The following is a 17,839-nucleotide window of genomic DNA, read 5'->3' as shown; positions in this document are numbered from 1 at the left end:
TTTATTTATCTTTAATGTAATTTCACTGCTATTTTAATAACGTATGATGTTTTACTTACTGTTTGTTATGTTTATTCCTGCGTTTTTTTGAGACCACGCCCCAAAGATGTGTATACGCCACGCCCCACATCATAACGTTTATGTAACCAAGGGAACCAGTCACCCACACTAGTTTGCGTTCTCTTCTCGCGAGTTAAACACAACAGCCTCCCAAACCGGGAAAACTATCGCGAGACCTTCCCGGGAGCGTCTCTCTCCACAGCCGTTCTTCCTTTGATCTCGCGAGAGGTGGACAGCAGCGCCCCCCTCCTTGTTCTAATGCGGAGAGGAAGGGAGGGGAGAAGCCTTTTCAAATACACATACATTTCAATATCGCTACTGAATATATATCCATACGGTTTTCTCCAAAGAATAATTTGTGCACATGGTGTGGATATTAAATTCGCATATTTATCACGCGTAACACGTACGACGCGCCAAAACGAAAGGAAACGGCAGGATAAATCCTAAAAAGAAGCGAAGCGGCCTGTTTTTGTTCCTGAGGCGCAGCTAACTCAACGGCGCTTTGTTACACCCGAGCTGAAATTACTTCGCTAGCATGCACGGTGAATATCTGGCAGCCTAACGCACTGGAAGACTGGGTGCACAAAAAGCGGCCTGTTTTCGGTATTTGCAGCGCCATGAAGAGCGGCGGACAATAACAGAGTGACGGTGTTTGTGTGCTGCCGCTATGATGATCTGAGCCTGATCACGTATATGCACGACAAGAATAATAAATAAACCTATGGAATAGCGCTGCAAATAAGGACTGCGTTCATGCAAGACAAGACGAGGAGTTGGACTGTGCTCTCTGTTTGAATTTGGTGGTAATTGGAGGCCCGGTGGGGTGAAGAGCGCCACCAGTGTGTTGTTGAATTTAAAAAAAAAATTATGCAAGAAATTGTGCAAATGCATTGCTGAATGTGTTTTCAATCGGATCAACGTGGATGTGCTTTTATCCGATGATGACGATGATGATCTGGCCGTATTTCGTGCCGTGGAAGAGGGGCAAACGTTAAGATGGAGTGGTTTTAATGCATGCGATGTAAAGACAAGCATATCTGCTGAAATCTCCCTTGCATTTCACACTCGACGGACTTGCACGCTCAGGTTCATCGACATTGATGATACGTGGGCTGCCGGCGGGACTGAAGCCTTGTACTGTCGCTCCTTCTCTTTTTTTCCTCCCCGAACTGGATCTGTCTAGCTCGACACTGCTGAGATGAACCCGGTGAATGCGACCACTCTCTACGTGTCAGCTTGTCGGTCGGTGCTGCAGTGCGATCCCCGGGACCCCCAGGCTTTGGCGGAAATCTATAAGCTCTTGCCTTTTTTCAGACAGTCTCTCGCCTGCCTTGTGTGTGGTGAGAGCCCGTTTATTCTGCTTGATCACTGCATGCTTGCATGATCACTTCTGCTTGATCACTGCACGCTTAGAGCTGCTCTCAGAGCTCCACCGACCATGACACACCCCCATTCAGTCCACAAATTCCTGACCTACAATGACAACTGGAGCCTGGGCATTTAGACACACAGCCGTGCATACAAGCTCTGTGTTTATAGATGCATGGAGGTTGAATAGTAATAGCTTGCCTGCTCATTCAAATAAAACCGGTAGCTTGAGACAAATTGCCCAGTTACCCAGATTCCATTTTTACAGGATTTCAGTGGAACTATTCAAATTGTTCATATACATATAGTATATATATAATAATTATATATCTATTTATAAATGTATATATTAGAAATACATTTAAAGAAACACACATTATTGTCCAGGCATGCAAATCATTATAATTTTATATTATATATGTATATATTTATATTCAACAGTTTGTGTATTTTTCACTGGGGTTCCATAACAAAGGAGTATTAAATATGTTAATATAAATTATAAATAATTATTAAATCATTTTCCAGTAATGCAAATCATTATTTATAATTTCATATCGTAATTGCTTTATAATTAGCTAAAAATGCAGTTTGATTGCAAGTAATAAATTGATTGGTCAATAGGTGTGGAAACCCTTTTTGCAGTAATGCTTTTATTTTGAATGAGATGGCAATTCGTTGCTAATCTCCTTTTTTCTAATATAGCTGTTGATAATCAATGCATATTTTGTAATCGCAACAGTAACTGCTTAATATTTATATTAAGCATTGCATGCTTACATAATGTTCATGTGTTTATAAACACAGTGCATTTGCGTTTGAGATCTCTGCTAACCATATGCTGAGCATGTAATATGAGCGACATCATGCAAGATCACATGACCCTTTTGACATCAGCACATATGTGGGGCTTTTATTGAATGTTACAGAACCATGTCTTGTTTAGATACAATGTAGTGCTTTTATTGCGTTGCTCATGAGGCACAAAACTGATTAGAATGATAATTTTAAAGGTACAGCACCCAAGCTGCCTATTTAGGCTGCTCTTTACGTAATTAGCTTGTAGATGTTTTGTTATAATACCTATTCTGTTGTTTTATGGCCTAAACATGGTTTCTTTCTTTATTTAGGCAATTTGCTACAAGATCCAATTGCTCCTACAAACTCATCGTGCCAGCACTATGTCTGTAAATCATGTAAAGGTAAAAAGATGATGATGAAACCCTCGTGCAGCTGGTGTAAAGACTACGAGCAGTTTGAAGAGAATAAGCAGCTGTGCATCTTGGTGGACTGCTACAGAAAGCTCTGCGAGTACATCGCAGACTCTCCTCTCGCCCAGCACATTTCAAGTACTGTGGGAGGGTCCCCAGACATTTTGGCTCTGTTGAATGAGGGCCTCTCATTTGACAACAGACAGGGGGAGGAGTCACTCTCCCTGAGTTTGACAAACCAGTCCCCTACACCCTCAACCTCAGAAACGCTCCCCGATGAGGGCCAGTCCCCATCGACAGAGATCAAGGAGCAAGACCTCAGTCCTCTAGGGGTGAACGGTCTCCAGGACTGCAATGGCTTGACCAACGTGGAGGAGTTGACCGCCAGTTTACCTTCACTAGAGGCCAGTGTTCCAGACCCTGTGGAAAATGGGGGCAATGCAGTGAAAGAAGAGAGTTTCACAAATGAGATCCCAGTGTGCGAGGCAGTGGCAGCTGCTGGCGAGGACCTTTGTACCAGTACCATGGACATTTGTGGATTTGGCGAGGATATTAAACATGATGGCGGGACTCTCCTCTTGAGTGTAGAGGAAGTGCTCAGGACTCTAGAACCAGACCATGTCGCCCAGGATGAGTGCCCTGCGATATTGCAGTCGACTCTCGAACCTTCAGCGAACTTGAAAGGACCATTTGCGTCGATCAACTCTGCTCGGCAGCTTTCCTCTCTCCCGCAAGACTCGCAGGAGGTTCTTTTGCCCCAGCACCCAATGTCCCAAAAGAATCCGCAACATTTGGGAATATCCTGTTCCGCGGTGACGCCCAGAATGCCACGGTCCAACCGGAAGCGGTCGCGGTCGGAAAGTGACAGCGAGAAGATTCAGCCTGTACCCATTTCAACCTTCGTCCGCGGCCCAACGTTGGGTGCCTCCGCCCCTGTTCCAGTCAAATGCGAACCTAAATCTCCTGCTCAGACTATCCCTCACATGGCGGCGGTGCCCAACGGTGGTGGTCTTTCTAAGGTTGGCAAGGCATTACTGGTGCCTGCGAAAACTGTCAAAAAGACCATTGACAACCATGGACCCAAAAAGGCATACACTAAGTCCAAACAGGGCACTCCGAAGTCAAAGGAAAAGACGAAAGAACGGATTCTGACTAACACCCTCATTCCTGGAAGCCCCACGAAAGTAGTGTACAAAAAGGCACAGGAGAAAAAGGGCTGCAAGTGCGGCAGAGCAACTCAAAACCCAAGTGTTCTTACATGCCGTGGACAGCGATGCCCCTGTTACTCCAACCGCAAAGCCTGTCTGGACTGCATATGCAGGGGTTGCCAGAACTCCTACATGGCCAATGGCGAAAAGAAGCTGGAGGCCTTCGCGGTGCCAGAGAAGGCGCTCGAGCAGACAAGACTCACTCTAGGCATCAACGTCACCAGCATCGCAGTGCGGAACGCCACCGGTAGTGGCGCCGGCGGGATGCTTAATGTCTCCACGGCGGCTGGCTCACCTGTGGCCTCCTTCTTGGCTACAGGGCCACACGAAGATAAAGGATTCGATGAACCATTGGACATGAGGTTTGACTGAATACCAGATGATTCTCCTTTAACATCACCCTGTATTCCAAACCGGCTTGCTTTCAGTGTGAGGGCACTGTACCGAGGGGGCTGATGCCAGCAGAGTCAGCGATAAGGCAGCTACTGTGATTCTGTTCCAGTTCACATTATCAATTAAACTAGTTATTGCTGAAGCTCATGCCTTTAAATCATTTGTACTATTCAATTTGGTTTTCTTGCACACTTTTAGGAGGAGCGGTGAGGTGGGATACTGTAAGTCAAGAGTTTCTTTTGGGAAAGGTTTTCTTTTTTTACATTCAAGTACAAGTGATCTGTAAGGCATGAATCTTTGGCAAGATATACCTGACCTCATTGTTGTGGGTCACGCTATGTGCATATGTGGAAGATTTTCAGTTTGTAGGTTAGGGGATGAGACCTGTTATATGAGTGGTACCCTACAGCATCAGTAGAGACTGGTTGTATTTATAAACAGTTTTTGTACACAGACTTAAGGAATTCGATTTAAAAAGTACATTTTATGATATATTTTGTAAGTTACATTAACAGCATTTGCAGTATTTATTGGGTATCACTTAACATAGATTACGGTCCACCCAGGGCATCAGCTGGATACCATTTCTACAGATGCAAGTCACACAGATGCAGTATGTACGGTTTTCTGTCTAAATTATGTTGTTGTCCTGATTGTGCTAGTTTTTGCTGTCTCAAACTGTTATTTTTTTCCCTTGGGGCATTTAAATACCTGTAATATAAATGTAACATATTTCCACAAAAAAAGAAAAATCCTAACATGACTCTTGTCTTTCATTTAAAAAATCACTTTATCTTAGAAGTTGCATAGTTTGTTTTTGCTTGTTTTTCTGAAGGTGATTTTATAAACCTTTTTGACAAGTTTAGAAAGGTTGTTTAAATGATAAATGTATTAATTAGTGTGACTGTGTATATATATCCAAACTTGAATGCAAATGGAATAAGCTAAACACAGCTGCACAGACATGTGATGTTTAACAATGGGTGCTGCAAACAATTACAAGAGTGTATTGCAATCACAACAAGACTTTGCAATGAAACATATGTTGTCCATATGTGAGTGCATAACTTATATGACTGTCCATGACTGAACTGTACGTGTGCAATGTTGTTTTTCCTGACTTAATCAACCAGAAGTAACATGAAGGTGGGTATAGCTTGTGGAGGTGGCATTTTTTTAGCTGGGATATCCTGGTAGCTCTTCTTCACCAGTGCAAAATCACTTTAAAGGGGCTGACATAAATTATAAGCATACAATTTTAATGAGGTATTTCATTAATATTCCAGCTCAGGAAAAATATAGCTTAGGTAGGCACTACTGCTTAACTTGAAGATGGGAAAATCCATATATAATGTGTTTGTTTTCAACTGGTGTTGCATCTTCTTCTACAGTAACTTTGAACCATCTATACTGCACCTAAAACATCAGATGTTAAAAATAGAATTATTAATTGGTCATGTTCCAAAGAATACTAGATGTTAACTGGAATCATATGTCCCTAATAGTGAAATCAAACAAATCCATAGGGTGCAGTAATGTTCTGGACCTCTGCCCAGTAATTGTATTTGCGAACATTTATCACAAGTAGGCAGAGAACTCAAGTAGGCAGAATACAGAAAGAATTGATTTTGTTTTTTGTATGTATACCTCAGCAATTTGCATATTCATAACCTCCTTGTTTATAGTAAATCAAATAAATTTTTCTACAAATGTCAAATGAGTGCTAAACTTAAAAAATAGCCATAATACAAAAAAGCCCCAAAAATGTAAAAGTTCCAGTGGATAGCAAATATTTGAGATAAAAGATTAATCACCTAATACATTGTCACAGTCTAGATATTGTGTGTGTCTTTGTCTCTCCATATCACTGTATGCTCTTCTGTGTCATCCGCACCACAAGGATGCGCTGTTTTATTTCCAAATCAAAGCTAAATACATGTAGAAACTGCACATCCTTATAGCGCAGATGATACAGAAGAGCATAGGCAGCATATGGTGATATGGAGAGACACAGAGGAGACCGTTGACAAAGGAATTATCGAATGAAGTCATTATTTTTGTTTTCTTTGCTTACAAAATTTTTCCAGTCACTAAATATAACCCAGATCGCACGACGGAGTATTCTGATGACTACTTTCATACCTTTTATGGACCTTGACACTGATATTTACTTGGCAGTCTATGGGACTCAAGCCTTCAGGTTTTCATCCAAAATATTTGGAATGATTATATTTGGGTAAGTGTTTAATGACAAAATTTACATTTTGGGGTGGAGTATCCCTTTAAAGACAATATAACTAGATTAATATTGTTGTAACATTTTTTTAAATTCATTTTATTATTAACTTAACTTAGACTGTTACAACAATATTGAAGTAATAAAGTTACATGGTCTTAAAAAGGTATAATGAATCACCCAATAATTGTTTTACCAACATTCTGTATAATGTACATATTTAATAAGAAGAATTATAGTCTGGGTAAGAAAAATATCCAGAAAAGGAAGAACACAGTGTACTGTAACGTACATAGTTACTTTTAACTGAAAGTCAGTTTCAGAATAAATGTTATAAAAAAGAATTAAACAAACACTACAAAGAACAAACCAAAAATGCAAAAATCCTCAGTATATGTTCAGCGCTGGTAAAACTATATACAAAAGACACTATGTACAAGACGATTTACCATTTTACAATGTCACAGTGATTTTCACATTTAGCTAATGTACAAGATTCATGCTTAAGGAATGAATTATGATATAAAAATGACTCACAATACAAACAATTATAGTGCTTAAGCTGACAATCATGTCAATAATACAATCAAGGCATGATTTAGAAGTCTCTCCAACCGCATTTCTACATCCAGATATGCAGTTTGTCTTTAAAAAAAAAGTGAGAAAGGAAATACAATCACAAGTCCAAAGAGGACAGAAGCACACAGGAAAAGCCTGCAGCTCTTCCACAGGTGTGAAAGTCTTGCTTAAAGTCACACCTTCCTTTTTCCTGCCCGGAATAGACGCATCGTGTCCAAACAACTCACTTCCAAAATGTCCTGGCAAGCCCCTCGCTTTCCATCGCCCTCCAGGCAGACGTGTTGGATTTGAGCTCCAACACGTTTCACCAAGGAGCTGATTTACGATCGGATCCGTTGACCGAATGTAAAAACGCCAAACATTTGCACCTTTCCGAGCTCTCATCAATCAAGGTTAACTGTTTTGGCAAGAGACGGAGCACCTCGGCAGGCACGTCCAAATGTTTTAAGGCGCTTGGCGACCGTTCAAAGAAAGCTCAGGTAGAAATACCATGCAAGCCGAGTCTTGTTGCTCATCTTAGAGCTCAAAACAAACCGTGAGGTGCTCTGTTTTCTAGTTGTGCATCACTAGCTGACCAAAAACGCTCCGAAGAAGCTTGACTTCTCGTCCATGTCAATGGTGCTTACGTTGCTGACCGTCACAAACACCCTGTCGCCTCCTCCGAGCTGAAAAAGCCCCGCTTGGTAGATGGAATACAGGCCGTATTCGGTGTCACGTGACCAGCAGGTCGTCCGGGCATTCTTCATTAGCAGAATTGGCACCGGATACGAACTTACTTTTTTATAAACATACTGCAACATCGGTTTCCCCCGAACCGATTCGTCCGACATCCCGTCCTCTTCTTTGCGGTCTTCCTCGATGAGCGTGTGTCTGAAGTAAGTTTGGGAGTAGATGTAATAAAGCCCGGCCTGCGGCACCACCAATTCTCCGTCACTTAACTCCACGTTCTGGAGGAAAGCCAGACCTTTTTCGGACTCCCACGACTGAATCTTCTGGCCGTAGACCTTCCTGTTTGGTTGACCTGCATTGTTAAGACAAAGAGAAGGACTATGGGTCAGGTTTGACAGAAAAGCTGCATTGTTTCAGCATTTGGCAGACGAACAGAACGGAGTGCTTGTTTTAAAGACTCGGCTCGTTTTGTTTCAGGCAAATGGCCACAGAGATATGATGAAACTGTTTGGTTTTTTAAAAGAGTAAAACGTCCCCTGACCTACTTTAAAGGTTTATTGGCTTCCTTTTAGGGAAGCTAACATGAAAACAATGTTTATTTGCAGGAATGCAATGCTGTTTTTGCATAGCACAGTGGTTTTCCAGTCTGGCTGCATATCTTAGTGTACTTAAAAGGTGAATGTGGACTATGACCCAAAGATAAACTAGGAGTTGTTGTTGTAATAATTCAGTACAAAAACAGAAATTGAAAAGAGCTGCAGAAGTCAAACTTTACCAAATTCTAGCAACTAATAAAGAAAGCTTAAAAAAGTATTTTTAGGAACAATACATACCTCCTCCATCTTTTTCTGGTATATAGCTCCCAGTCACATGTGCTGCAATCTTAGGCCGAGGGGAATCGTCTTGATCTTGGATCACCAATGAGGGAAGTACACGTGAGACTTCGTCTGTTAAAAGCCACAAGCTTAGGTCACTCGTACTTTATGTCTTCACATAAAATAAAATATGAATGTGCTGTGAAATACCTTTGACAGCAGATGAAATTTCTTTTTGGTAACGACTGGACATTGACTGTTAAAAAGAGGAAAAATATCATTTAAAAAAGGTTCAATTTTTAAGGTTTTACAATGAGTGTTGTGCATGGATCAATTCTTCAGCATAGGGATTCTAGCGAATTTGGGTTTCCTCAATTTAAGCTTGTAATAATTAAGGAAATTCCTCTATTAATTAAAAAAGGAAAAACGATCCAAGTCATAAATGGACTCATTGTCTACACCCTGGCCAGCTTTATGATTCACGACCCCCCTCTGAAGCGGATACCTTTTCAATCAGAAAGTGGAGCTGTTGCGTGACCTGCCAGCAGGGGTCGTCCTTTCCCTCCGCGGCGTTCAGATCCTGAGCTTTTATCGTTCTGAGGTTGGCGCGCATCAGACACGACACGCTGCTCTTGGAGAAGGTTTCTTTCATCTGCAAATAAAAATACATACGTGTGTGTTTTAGCACCTATTATTTTATGAAGCCAACAACTAAATATTCTGCTCGGTAATCAAACAAACAGCTTATTGTGTACTATTTTCGCATTTTAAATGTGCATGTAATAAAAATTATTGTTTTAATTACATAAACAGAATATCACATGTACTTATTTTATTTAAATTAAATGTAGGTCCATGCCAGTCAAAATATCAAATAGATTTTCTCGTTTGTATACATAAAATGCAAAAATACTTTTAGAAATTATACTTTCATACAATTTTAGTTATCTTTTTATACAATGGAAAATAAAGTCATCATATCTAATTGATTTTTATTATTATATGATGATTGACTGATCATTAAAAGTTAAGACATTTTGTATTTATAATCAAAATGGTTTTACATTGCATGTTTACAAAATGTCGTATTTACTAATAATTAGGAAGTATTGTTAAAAAATTTTGCTTGCATACAATGCTAAAATAATATAATGTTGCGTATTTTTATAAAATTATAAATGCTTAAATCGTATTATTGTATGTATACACAAAAATGTATAAAAATAAAATAAATAAAGAAAAAAAAAACCCGGTAGCCTATGTTGCATTTATAATATTTTGCATACATAAAATGCCAATCTATCCATTCTATAATTTTATGAAATTCTACAATCTGTTCTATGCATACAGTGCACAAATTAAGACATTATATACTTATTTTTAATTTATTATACAATAATAATTATAGAAAGTTATATTTTGCATACACAAAATGCTGACTTTTTTCTGCAAAAAAACTGAGCATTGCCATTGATTGTCGTTTGCTGTTGTTTAACTTGTACTTCAGGCTCCACTGAGCGACCTGTTGGCAGCTGTCCACTCAAAAAAATGCAGGCAGAAACCTCAGCAAACGAACCGAGAAACGCTTTCAAACAAGACTCATTTGCTCTGAGTCCATTTCTAGTGTCGCAATACGCACAACGACGCGTTCAGGCAAACTTTGCACAAGTTCTGAGATAACATGCATAAAAACGCTTGTTAAACGTTCCTTACCGTCGATAAGACGTTGCTGAAGTATATGAACGTTACAGCCACGGCTATTGTTTGCAGGAGAATTGCAGCCAGCAGCAGAAGTCCGATATATTGCATGGTGTGTGAGCTTGTCATGCTGACAATTGCGTGTGTTACTTCAGCGCGAGACAAAAGCTGGGGCAGAATTCCTTCTCAGTCTCTACATATGAAAAAACATGGAGGCGGGGCAGCGCTTGACTATCAAGGAAACTAAGTGCAGGGTTTGCTTTCCTGTAAAGATATGAATGTATTTAAAGCCTCTTTCGTTTTTTTTATTTTTTATTTTTTGTTCAGTGCGATCATAATATGTAAGAATTACTTGTGAAAGTTACGTAGCTTAGCCGTCGTCTCATAAAATGGTGATTGTCCTGCTGCAAAATCTTGTTTAAAGTCACAACTCACTCAAAAATGAATTCTGTTATCATTTTTCCCACTCAAGTTTTTCCTAACCCCCAGGGGTTTCCTTATTCCATGCATGGAACACAAATGGAGATGTTTAACAGAATGACAGTTTAATCACTGTTCACTTTTATTGTGTTTCAGAAAGACATATGGATGTAAAACAACATGAGGCTGAAGAAATTGTGATAGAATTTTCATTTTTGAGCGAACTGTTCCTTTAAAGTGAAAGTGGCGTGACACATTTAACCCTACTTTGACATATGGTGAATGAATTTCTAAGGAACCTTAATTATAAACGTCATAAACTTTGCTAAAGAATACGTATTCTGTCATCTGATTTATAGTTCATACTCCTTGCAGGTAAATTACCTTTTAAAGTAATTCTAAAAATGTCAACGTTCAGGTCCCATCAAGTCTTTCTGCTGTGAAATCTGAAGATTTTTGTAAAGTAAGCATTTAAACGTAGCATAATTTTTAAAACAAATTGTTATATCAAATACATCAGATTTTTGAGAAATTAATTTGTACATCTCTCAGTCATCATTGTTTTGAATTGCATTATGTTTATGCCCACCAAAATTAAAACTACAGAGCTTTGAAGCCTTTGTGTTAAGTATTACACTATATTATTAGACTACTTTATATCTTGTGTAAATTGACTTTGATTAGCTGGTGCAAATTGGCTATTAGTTGGTTTAAACTGGAAGAACATCTTGGATTAGAACTTGAATTAATGACCAACTTCCTTCAGCATCTAGAAACCATCTACCATGTTCCAAAGCACTAGCTTAAGATGGATTTAAAACAATTTACATCTTTATTTTAATGAAATTTTCATTCAGGAACATGCTGATTTTAAATCAGATTCATTGTTCTATTGTAATATTGCGTTGTTCTTGTTCAAGAGAACATGACCAATTCTGACTGTATTTGATTTCTAACATGTGGTTGCAATCTGGTCCCATTTACAAAGTCAAGGGGGTATTCCGTGTATTGTGCTTCTCAGGGGCTGGCCAGTTCTTGCCATCTGATTTAAAGAGCTATTCTGTTACTCCCATCAACTTCAGCTGACAGGTTTTGGTGGGCCCCTTTAAAAAAAAGTCAATTGTAAATTTCAGGGTCCAAAAAGTACAACTACATTTTCTTCCTGTTGTCCAACCATGTCTAACTCTTATATATGCTATATAGTTTTTACATGACAAGATCATTTGCTCATGCCATTCCATGTGCTTCATAACACCAAGTACCTTTCAATCCCAAGCAAACGGACAAATTTTCTAAAATACATGAACGTTATACAACCCCCAAAACGTTTAATTAAAAACAGTGCTTCTTTTGTTGATCCATGAGTATGATTTTTAAGTTTAAAGACATAATAAATATGATTAACACTCTTTAAAAAGCACTGCTGTTTCCAGCAGAGCATATTTACTCGTTAACCTGGGGGTGCTTACATGTTTCTCACATTACCGCTGAGGTTTTTAAAACGAATCCCAATGCGAGTTCACAGCAGAGCAGGATAGGGGCCTTCCGATGCTCCGTCCCGCTCTGCAAACGTCAGCAAAGTTACCCAATATTGCTTTTTTCATGGACTTGTTTGTGCCAGATGTGTCACGCTGAGATTAGATCAGCTTCAATAATCAACAGCAGATGAACGGAGGTGACCAAACATAAGCAGAAATCAGCAGAAAATGGAGGGCGTGTTTCTTTATTAAGGATTAGCAGTGCTCTTTTATAGGCTTATTGTGAAGAACCAGTCTGATTGGCAATAAAGTCAAACAATGCTTGTGGTGATCGTTTACATTAATTCACAATTCTGAAGCCAAAGCAAGAGATTACAAAGCTAAACAAAATGTCCTTGCATGTAGAACAATGGAAATACTGGTATGAACCTTGTTCTTAATTCAAATATTTCTTTTTGTTTCCACACCCATTCTTTTTCGCTCACTTTCTTTCTTTCTTTTTTTCTTTCTTTCACTCTATCTCTGTCAGCCAGCTGCGTTCGACTGCGGTCTCTGAAGGCCATGGTGTTGACATGAATTGCAGGCAACCTAAACAATGCAATGAGCAGCACTGTGGATCTGAACGTATCTGGCACAGACACAGTGGAAGGGAGGAGGAGGAACACAAAGAAGGATAAAAAAGAAACACAACGGCAGGCGACCAGTGGACGGGCCGGAAACTTGGGATTTTCCAGCAGAAGTGAATGCAAAGTGTAGATTTGGCGAGGTTTGTTTTAGCTGACGCCAGGAAAAGCTGCAGCCAAAGAGTGACAAACTCATCGCTTATGGTGACCCTGCCACATTCATACATCAGCAGAAATATCTGAGGATCTATTTTATGAGTGTGTGGGTGGTATTGGTGTGGGAGGTAGTGGAGGGAGATTCTTCTGCCCATGAAACACGACTGTAGTCTGGCGCCATGATTGACCGATGTCCTGCACCGGAGAGAAAATCCTCCCCCACTGACTCCCTTTTTCTTGGAGCTGAATGTTTGAGCAACTCCTAAACTCACAGGAACACTCTCTCATCGTAAACTATCACAATTTCAAAAGTAGAAAATCCAAAACTATATCTAGGGAGCAGAATATCATTAAGACTTGTAGGTGGAATCATTTGACTTAAGTCAGTAAGCAACTATTTAACAGCGGCTAAGAAAATACATAGGAACATTCTGGCAAACCTTAGCAAACATATAATAGTGCCCTGGAAAAACCCACATAGCAACACCATGGTCATCAGCCAGAACTCAGCAACCACGTGGTAATGCCCTAGCAACTACCCAGACTCACAGCAATGCCCTGGCAACCACCCATAACATATAACAGATAAATGGCAACACCACAGAAACCACTCAGAAAACAACACCATTTTAAGAATTATGAACACCTTTGCATAGCAACATCCCAGCAACCTCTCGGAACACACCAACACATAGCAACACCCTGACAACCTCTCAGCACACACAACAACACCTTGACAACCTGCCAGAACATATAACACCACCCCAGGAACCTCTCAGAACACATAACAACACCCTGATAACCTCTCAGAACACAGCAACGCACCGGCAACCTCTCAGAACACACAACAATGTCCTGACAACCTCTCAGAACACACAACAATGTCCTGACAACCTCTCAGAACACATAGCAGCACCCCAGCAACCTTTCAGAACACATAGCAACACCCCAGCAACCTCTCAGAACACATGGCAACACCCCGGCAACCTCTCAGAACACATAGCAACACCCCAGCAGCCTCTCAGAACACATAGCAACGCCCCAGCAACCTCTCAGAACACATACCAATGCCCCAGCAACCTCTCAGAATAGATAGCAACACCCTGGCAACAATTTGCAATGCTCTAGCATAGCAGTGTTTGCACGGGAAAGCACCGCTCAAGGTTCTGAATGTAATTCCGCATGACAATAAGCCTCAGGGCTGTTTCATGTCAGCCTTCGGTTCACTACAGTTATATAGAGCTGAACTGTAATATCATTGTGTTACTATGCACTTTTCCAAACTGATAGCAAGCTAAAGTGAGAACTAATAGGACTTCAGGGCTGGTTTTCCCTCCTAAGGGATTTTTAAACTAAGCTGCAGGGGCCGTAAAGTCTTGACAGAGCGCTGATGAATGTGTGATCATATCCATTGCGAAGAAAATGGGGGGTTTCACAGAGAGTTACAGGGCCTTGATTCAATGCTTCATTGCACTTGGGGAATCAGGAATTTGGCTCGTGAAAAGACCCCCAATTTTGGGGGGGCCCCACTTTATCATCTAAAAAAAAATCGCTGTTAGTGTCAAATGCTCAAAAATGGAAAACAGAGCAGGAGGAAATGAAGAAGGGGTGAAAGAGTAAAATCATTTGTTGGAGCTATAAAGTCATGGGGGGCTAAAATTATATTCTGACATGCCTAAGCCATGCAATCAAAGTGCCAAGAGACTTAAAGACCGGCATACAAGGGCGTATTGTGCTTCTCAGTGACATCACTCCTGAGTAAGAGGGAAGGGAGACAGGGAGATTCCCAGTTTTCCCTCTGGGGTGAAAAAGGCCAAGGTTGATGTTGATTGCCACGTCGCCATGTGGGAGGATTGTACTGAGGGCCGGCCTGCCCTCACTCCATCCATAGCCATCAGAGCTGAAATGAATGCATGCTATATATTTATTTAGGTTTTCAAATAGACATACAATTCAGATCAGATATCGCTGAGAAAGTCTCTAACCGCTAAGGAGGAGATTTCCTCAGCTGATTTATGAAGATGAAAATGTGAAGGCTTAGAGGGGTGTTGTGTGCTTTTGGACTTGGCAGTATTTCTCTATTAAGAGGCTGTGAAAGCCAAATGGTCATTCTTGGGTGGAGTGTGATAGATGAGCTAAACTCTGACTCTGCGTGCAAACGTGCAAGCCAACATGTCAAGTATAGAAAAGTACATGAAACAGGCTCAAATGCTCATCAGTCTACACAAGTTTGACCACTCAGTGATGTACATGATGTACTGTGAGCGCCATTGCTGGACAAACTCATGTACTTGAGTTTAACTACAGTTAATCTAATGAAATACATTTCAGCATTACTGTAGCACTACCAAGGAATAGATCAAGAAGTCATTATTCACTCATTTACATTTATTAATTTATGTTCACTTTTATTTATTTTTTATTTGTTTGTGTTCAACAGAAGAAGGAAAGTGATGTAGACTTGGAACAACAAGAGGGTGAGTAAATAATGAAAGTTTTTTTATTTATATATTATTCGTTTTTTTTATTGAACTGTCTCTTTAATTATCAAAATCAGTTTAAGAGACAGTTATTCTGCTCAAAACCCAGCAAAAAAGCATGAGAAAGAATGGAAAAAGGATGGGAGAAAAGTCCAAATTATGAGATAAAAATTCATAATGTGACATGAACAAAATTCTGACATAGAATGTCCAAATTGACACAAAAGATCAGAAATGTCATAATTTTGACATAAAATATTGAAATTGTGACAAAGTATGTCATATTTATGAGATAAAAAGGTGCTATTTATGATGTGTTATTTTTAAAGTCACATTTATGACTTTTTATGTCATCATTTTTGTTTGTCATAGTAATAATTTTAAATAAGAATAGTGACATCCGCACAAAAACTATTGCAATAATAACATAGAGGAACAAAATCATTGTAATAACTTTCAAAAGGATATTTTTTCAGCTGATGAATGATGAAAACATTGAAAACCAATCAGAATCCATCTGACTTTAAAAGAGCTCGAGCATTTAATGTGTCAGACAACATAACTTATGATAAACAGAATGTTGCTGTGCATTGGTGTGGAGGTTTATAGTTGTTATAGTTATCATTATTATTCTTTTTAGTGTGAACAGGCCTTTATGGTGGTTTTTGAATCCGTTCACAAATCACACTGAATGATTCATTTGTGAATTGGCCTGGGCAGAGTTTCCTAAAAGCATTGTAAGCCAAGTAGATCGTAGAGACCATTTGGTGCCAATTAGGCTTGTGATACTTTTGGGAAAAGCAGCCCTGGCCAATTCGCAAACAAATGGTTCAGTGCGAATTGTGAACCAGTTCAGCAGTTTCATTGAAAAGAAATGATTTGTGTGTGAATCTGACATTGCTATTGCTTCTTGGAATGGGTCTTAGTGTCTTCAGTGAATTAATGAGGAGCGACATATAGGGGAGTAAAACATCAAAGATCAGATTTTTAGAATGTATTGAAGTAAAACATAAAATATAAACTATCTGTTACTGGATTTGCTGCTGTTTTAAAATGCTATTGTGGTTGTTCACACTGTATGTCATATTCAAACTGAATTCACTTCCACAAGAGTTAAGCGCACAGAAGTGGAGGTGAACCATTTATTTGTGTGTATTGCCACACAGAACTTTGTTAGAAATGAAATCAGGCTTTGATTAAACATAATTTTTTAATGAGTCACTAAGTGTCTAGCTGTCATCAGCTCAGGAATATTGCAGTAATAGCTTTGACAATGAACTAACTGCTTTACAGGAAAATGGAAGGCCTGGCTTCGTGCAAGCAACTACCCTTAAATTCAGGAAGCAATGAACAATGTGAAAGATAACATTCCTCCAAGAGCTAGGTATGTGAACTACTCGGGTCTTGTTTTCCTTTGAAATAATCACGCAGCTTTCCCTGATTAATCATTGACTACTCATATTACAGGTGCCATAATAATCTACAGGGGATTTGAGACGTTGGCATGAAAAACTCTTCCTGAAGGCAAATTATGCAAAGTTTGAAAATGTGTATCAGGTTATGTAGCTGCTGGGAACAGGAACTGCCTCGCACTTTGCCATCTAGCTTCTTGAGATCAAGTTTGGCCATGTGACATGACCTGTCACACTCTTGAGTAGGTTCACATAAACACTTCTGAGCTTTTTTCAGTTTCTCTGTCAAAGCACAAACAGGTTATTCCAGTCAGCAGGATAATCTCAGTTCGGCCTGCAGGCTAATGCTGCCTGTGTTCACTTAAAGAGTTAGCAATTCACCCTTCTGTCACAGTCACATAGGAAATCGTTGAAAAGCAAAAACAGAACTAACTTCTTGAAGACTCTTCAAAGGAAGTTAATAAACACTGGATCAAATAAGAGGTTTTCATAAATGCGCCAGAGAAATAGACAAAGTTTGAGTTCATTTGCTCTGTTTTGTATTTTTTGATTTCAGTGAAAAAGACACACCCAGATGTGTTTATATCTCTTTTATACCTCAGTAAATAATATAATTTAATATAATCAATATAATTACATCTCATTTCAGTATGTAAACAACAAAACATTAGGTGCAAGGTATACGTTTATCAGTTTGTCACTGGGAATCAATCTTTTTTTCTCATAAATGGCTTAGTATCTCATAATTCCAATTTTTAAGTTATATAATTATGTCTATCATAATTGATTTTTTTTCTCATGTGGTGGAAATAAGCTTTCATAGAATAGCAGATTTCTTTCACAAACATATATATATATATACATAAATATATAAATCTATAAAAAATGTATATAAAAGTTAATAATATTAAACATTTTTAATTACGCTGAAACAAAAGTACATTAAGACATTAAAATTACATTAATAAAATGACTGGATAGTATGGCTCTGGTAAGTTTAGTGCTAATTTTATAAAACATAATTAAACAT

The 17,839-nt window shown here is 39.2% G+C and overlaps 2 protein-coding genes and 1 long non-coding RNA gene across 3 annotated transcripts; 2 read left to right on the top strand and 1 right to left on the bottom strand.

Annotated features, from left to right (window-relative positions):
• Positions 1 to 157: 157 nt before the first annotated feature.
• LOC109049153 (E3 ubiquitin-protein ligase MSL2-like) lies at positions 158 to 5,001 on the top strand. Its single transcript, XM_019066855.2, has 2 exons — positions 158 to 1,403; positions 2,562 to 5,001. Exons 1-2 carry the CDS (start codon positions 1,262 to 1,264, stop codon positions 4,220 to 4,222), a joined length of 1,803 nt encoding a protein of 600 aa, XP_018922400.2. The 5' UTR covers positions 158 to 1,261; the 3' UTR covers positions 4,223 to 5,001.
• Positions 5,002 to 6,761: 1,760 nt separating this feature from the next.
• LOC109051713 (tumor necrosis factor ligand superfamily member 10-like) lies at positions 6,762 to 10,449 on the bottom strand. Its single transcript, XM_019069196.2, has 5 exons — positions 10,256 to 10,449; positions 9,048 to 9,194; positions 8,753 to 8,798; positions 8,561 to 8,674; positions 6,762 to 8,079 (listed from the first exon to the last, which is right to left on the bottom strand). The coding sequence occupies exons 1-5, from the start codon at positions 10,367 to 10,369 to the stop codon at positions 7,625 to 7,627; spliced, it is 876 nt and encodes a 291-aa protein (XP_018924741.2). The 5' UTR covers positions 10,370 to 10,449; the 3' UTR covers positions 6,762 to 7,624.
• Positions 10,450 to 13,786: 3,337 nt separating this feature from the next.
• LOC109102031 lies at positions 13,787 to 17,566 on the top strand. The gene is made up of 3 exons (XR_002019796.2): positions 13,787 to 15,394; positions 16,691 to 16,781; positions 16,865 to 17,566. It is a non-coding gene; the product is annotated as an uncharacterized LOC109102031 (long non-coding RNA).
• The last annotated feature ends 273 nt before the right edge of the window (positions 17,567 to 17,839 follow it).

The sequence above is a fragment of the Cyprinus carpio genome, chromosome B24 (assembly GCF_018340385.1).
Source record: "Cyprinus carpio isolate SPL01 chromosome B24, ASM1834038v1, whole genome shotgun sequence".
NCBI lineage: Eukaryota > Metazoa > Chordata > Actinopteri > Cypriniformes > Cyprinidae > Cyprinus > Cyprinus carpio.
The sequence above is the reverse complement of the archived record's forward strand: the minus strand, read 5'-3'. Positions and strand labels throughout refer to the sequence as shown.

Bases quoted from the DNA above. Each gene is read 5' to 3' on its own strand.
- LOC109049153 (XM_019066855.2), top strand. From the start codon at position 1,262: ATGAACCCGGTGAATGCGACCACTCTCTACGTGTCAGCTTGTCGGTCG. The intron at 1,404-2,561 runs GTGAGAGCCCGT...TTCTTTATTTAG, and splicing joins TCTCGCCTGCCTTGTGTGTG to GCAATTTGCTACAAGATCCA.
- LOC109051713 (XM_019069196.2), bottom strand. From the start codon at position 10,369: ATGACAAGCTCACACACCATGCAATATATCGGACTTCTGCTGCTGGCT. The intron at 8,799-9,047 runs GTATCCGCTTCA...TCTTTTTAACAG, and splicing joins TCCACTTTCTGATTGAAAAG to TCAATGTCCAGTCGTTACCA. The intron at 8,675-8,752 runs GTATTTCACAGC...GGCTTTTAACAG, and splicing joins AATTTCATCTGCTGTCAAAG to ACGAAGTCTCACGTGTACTT.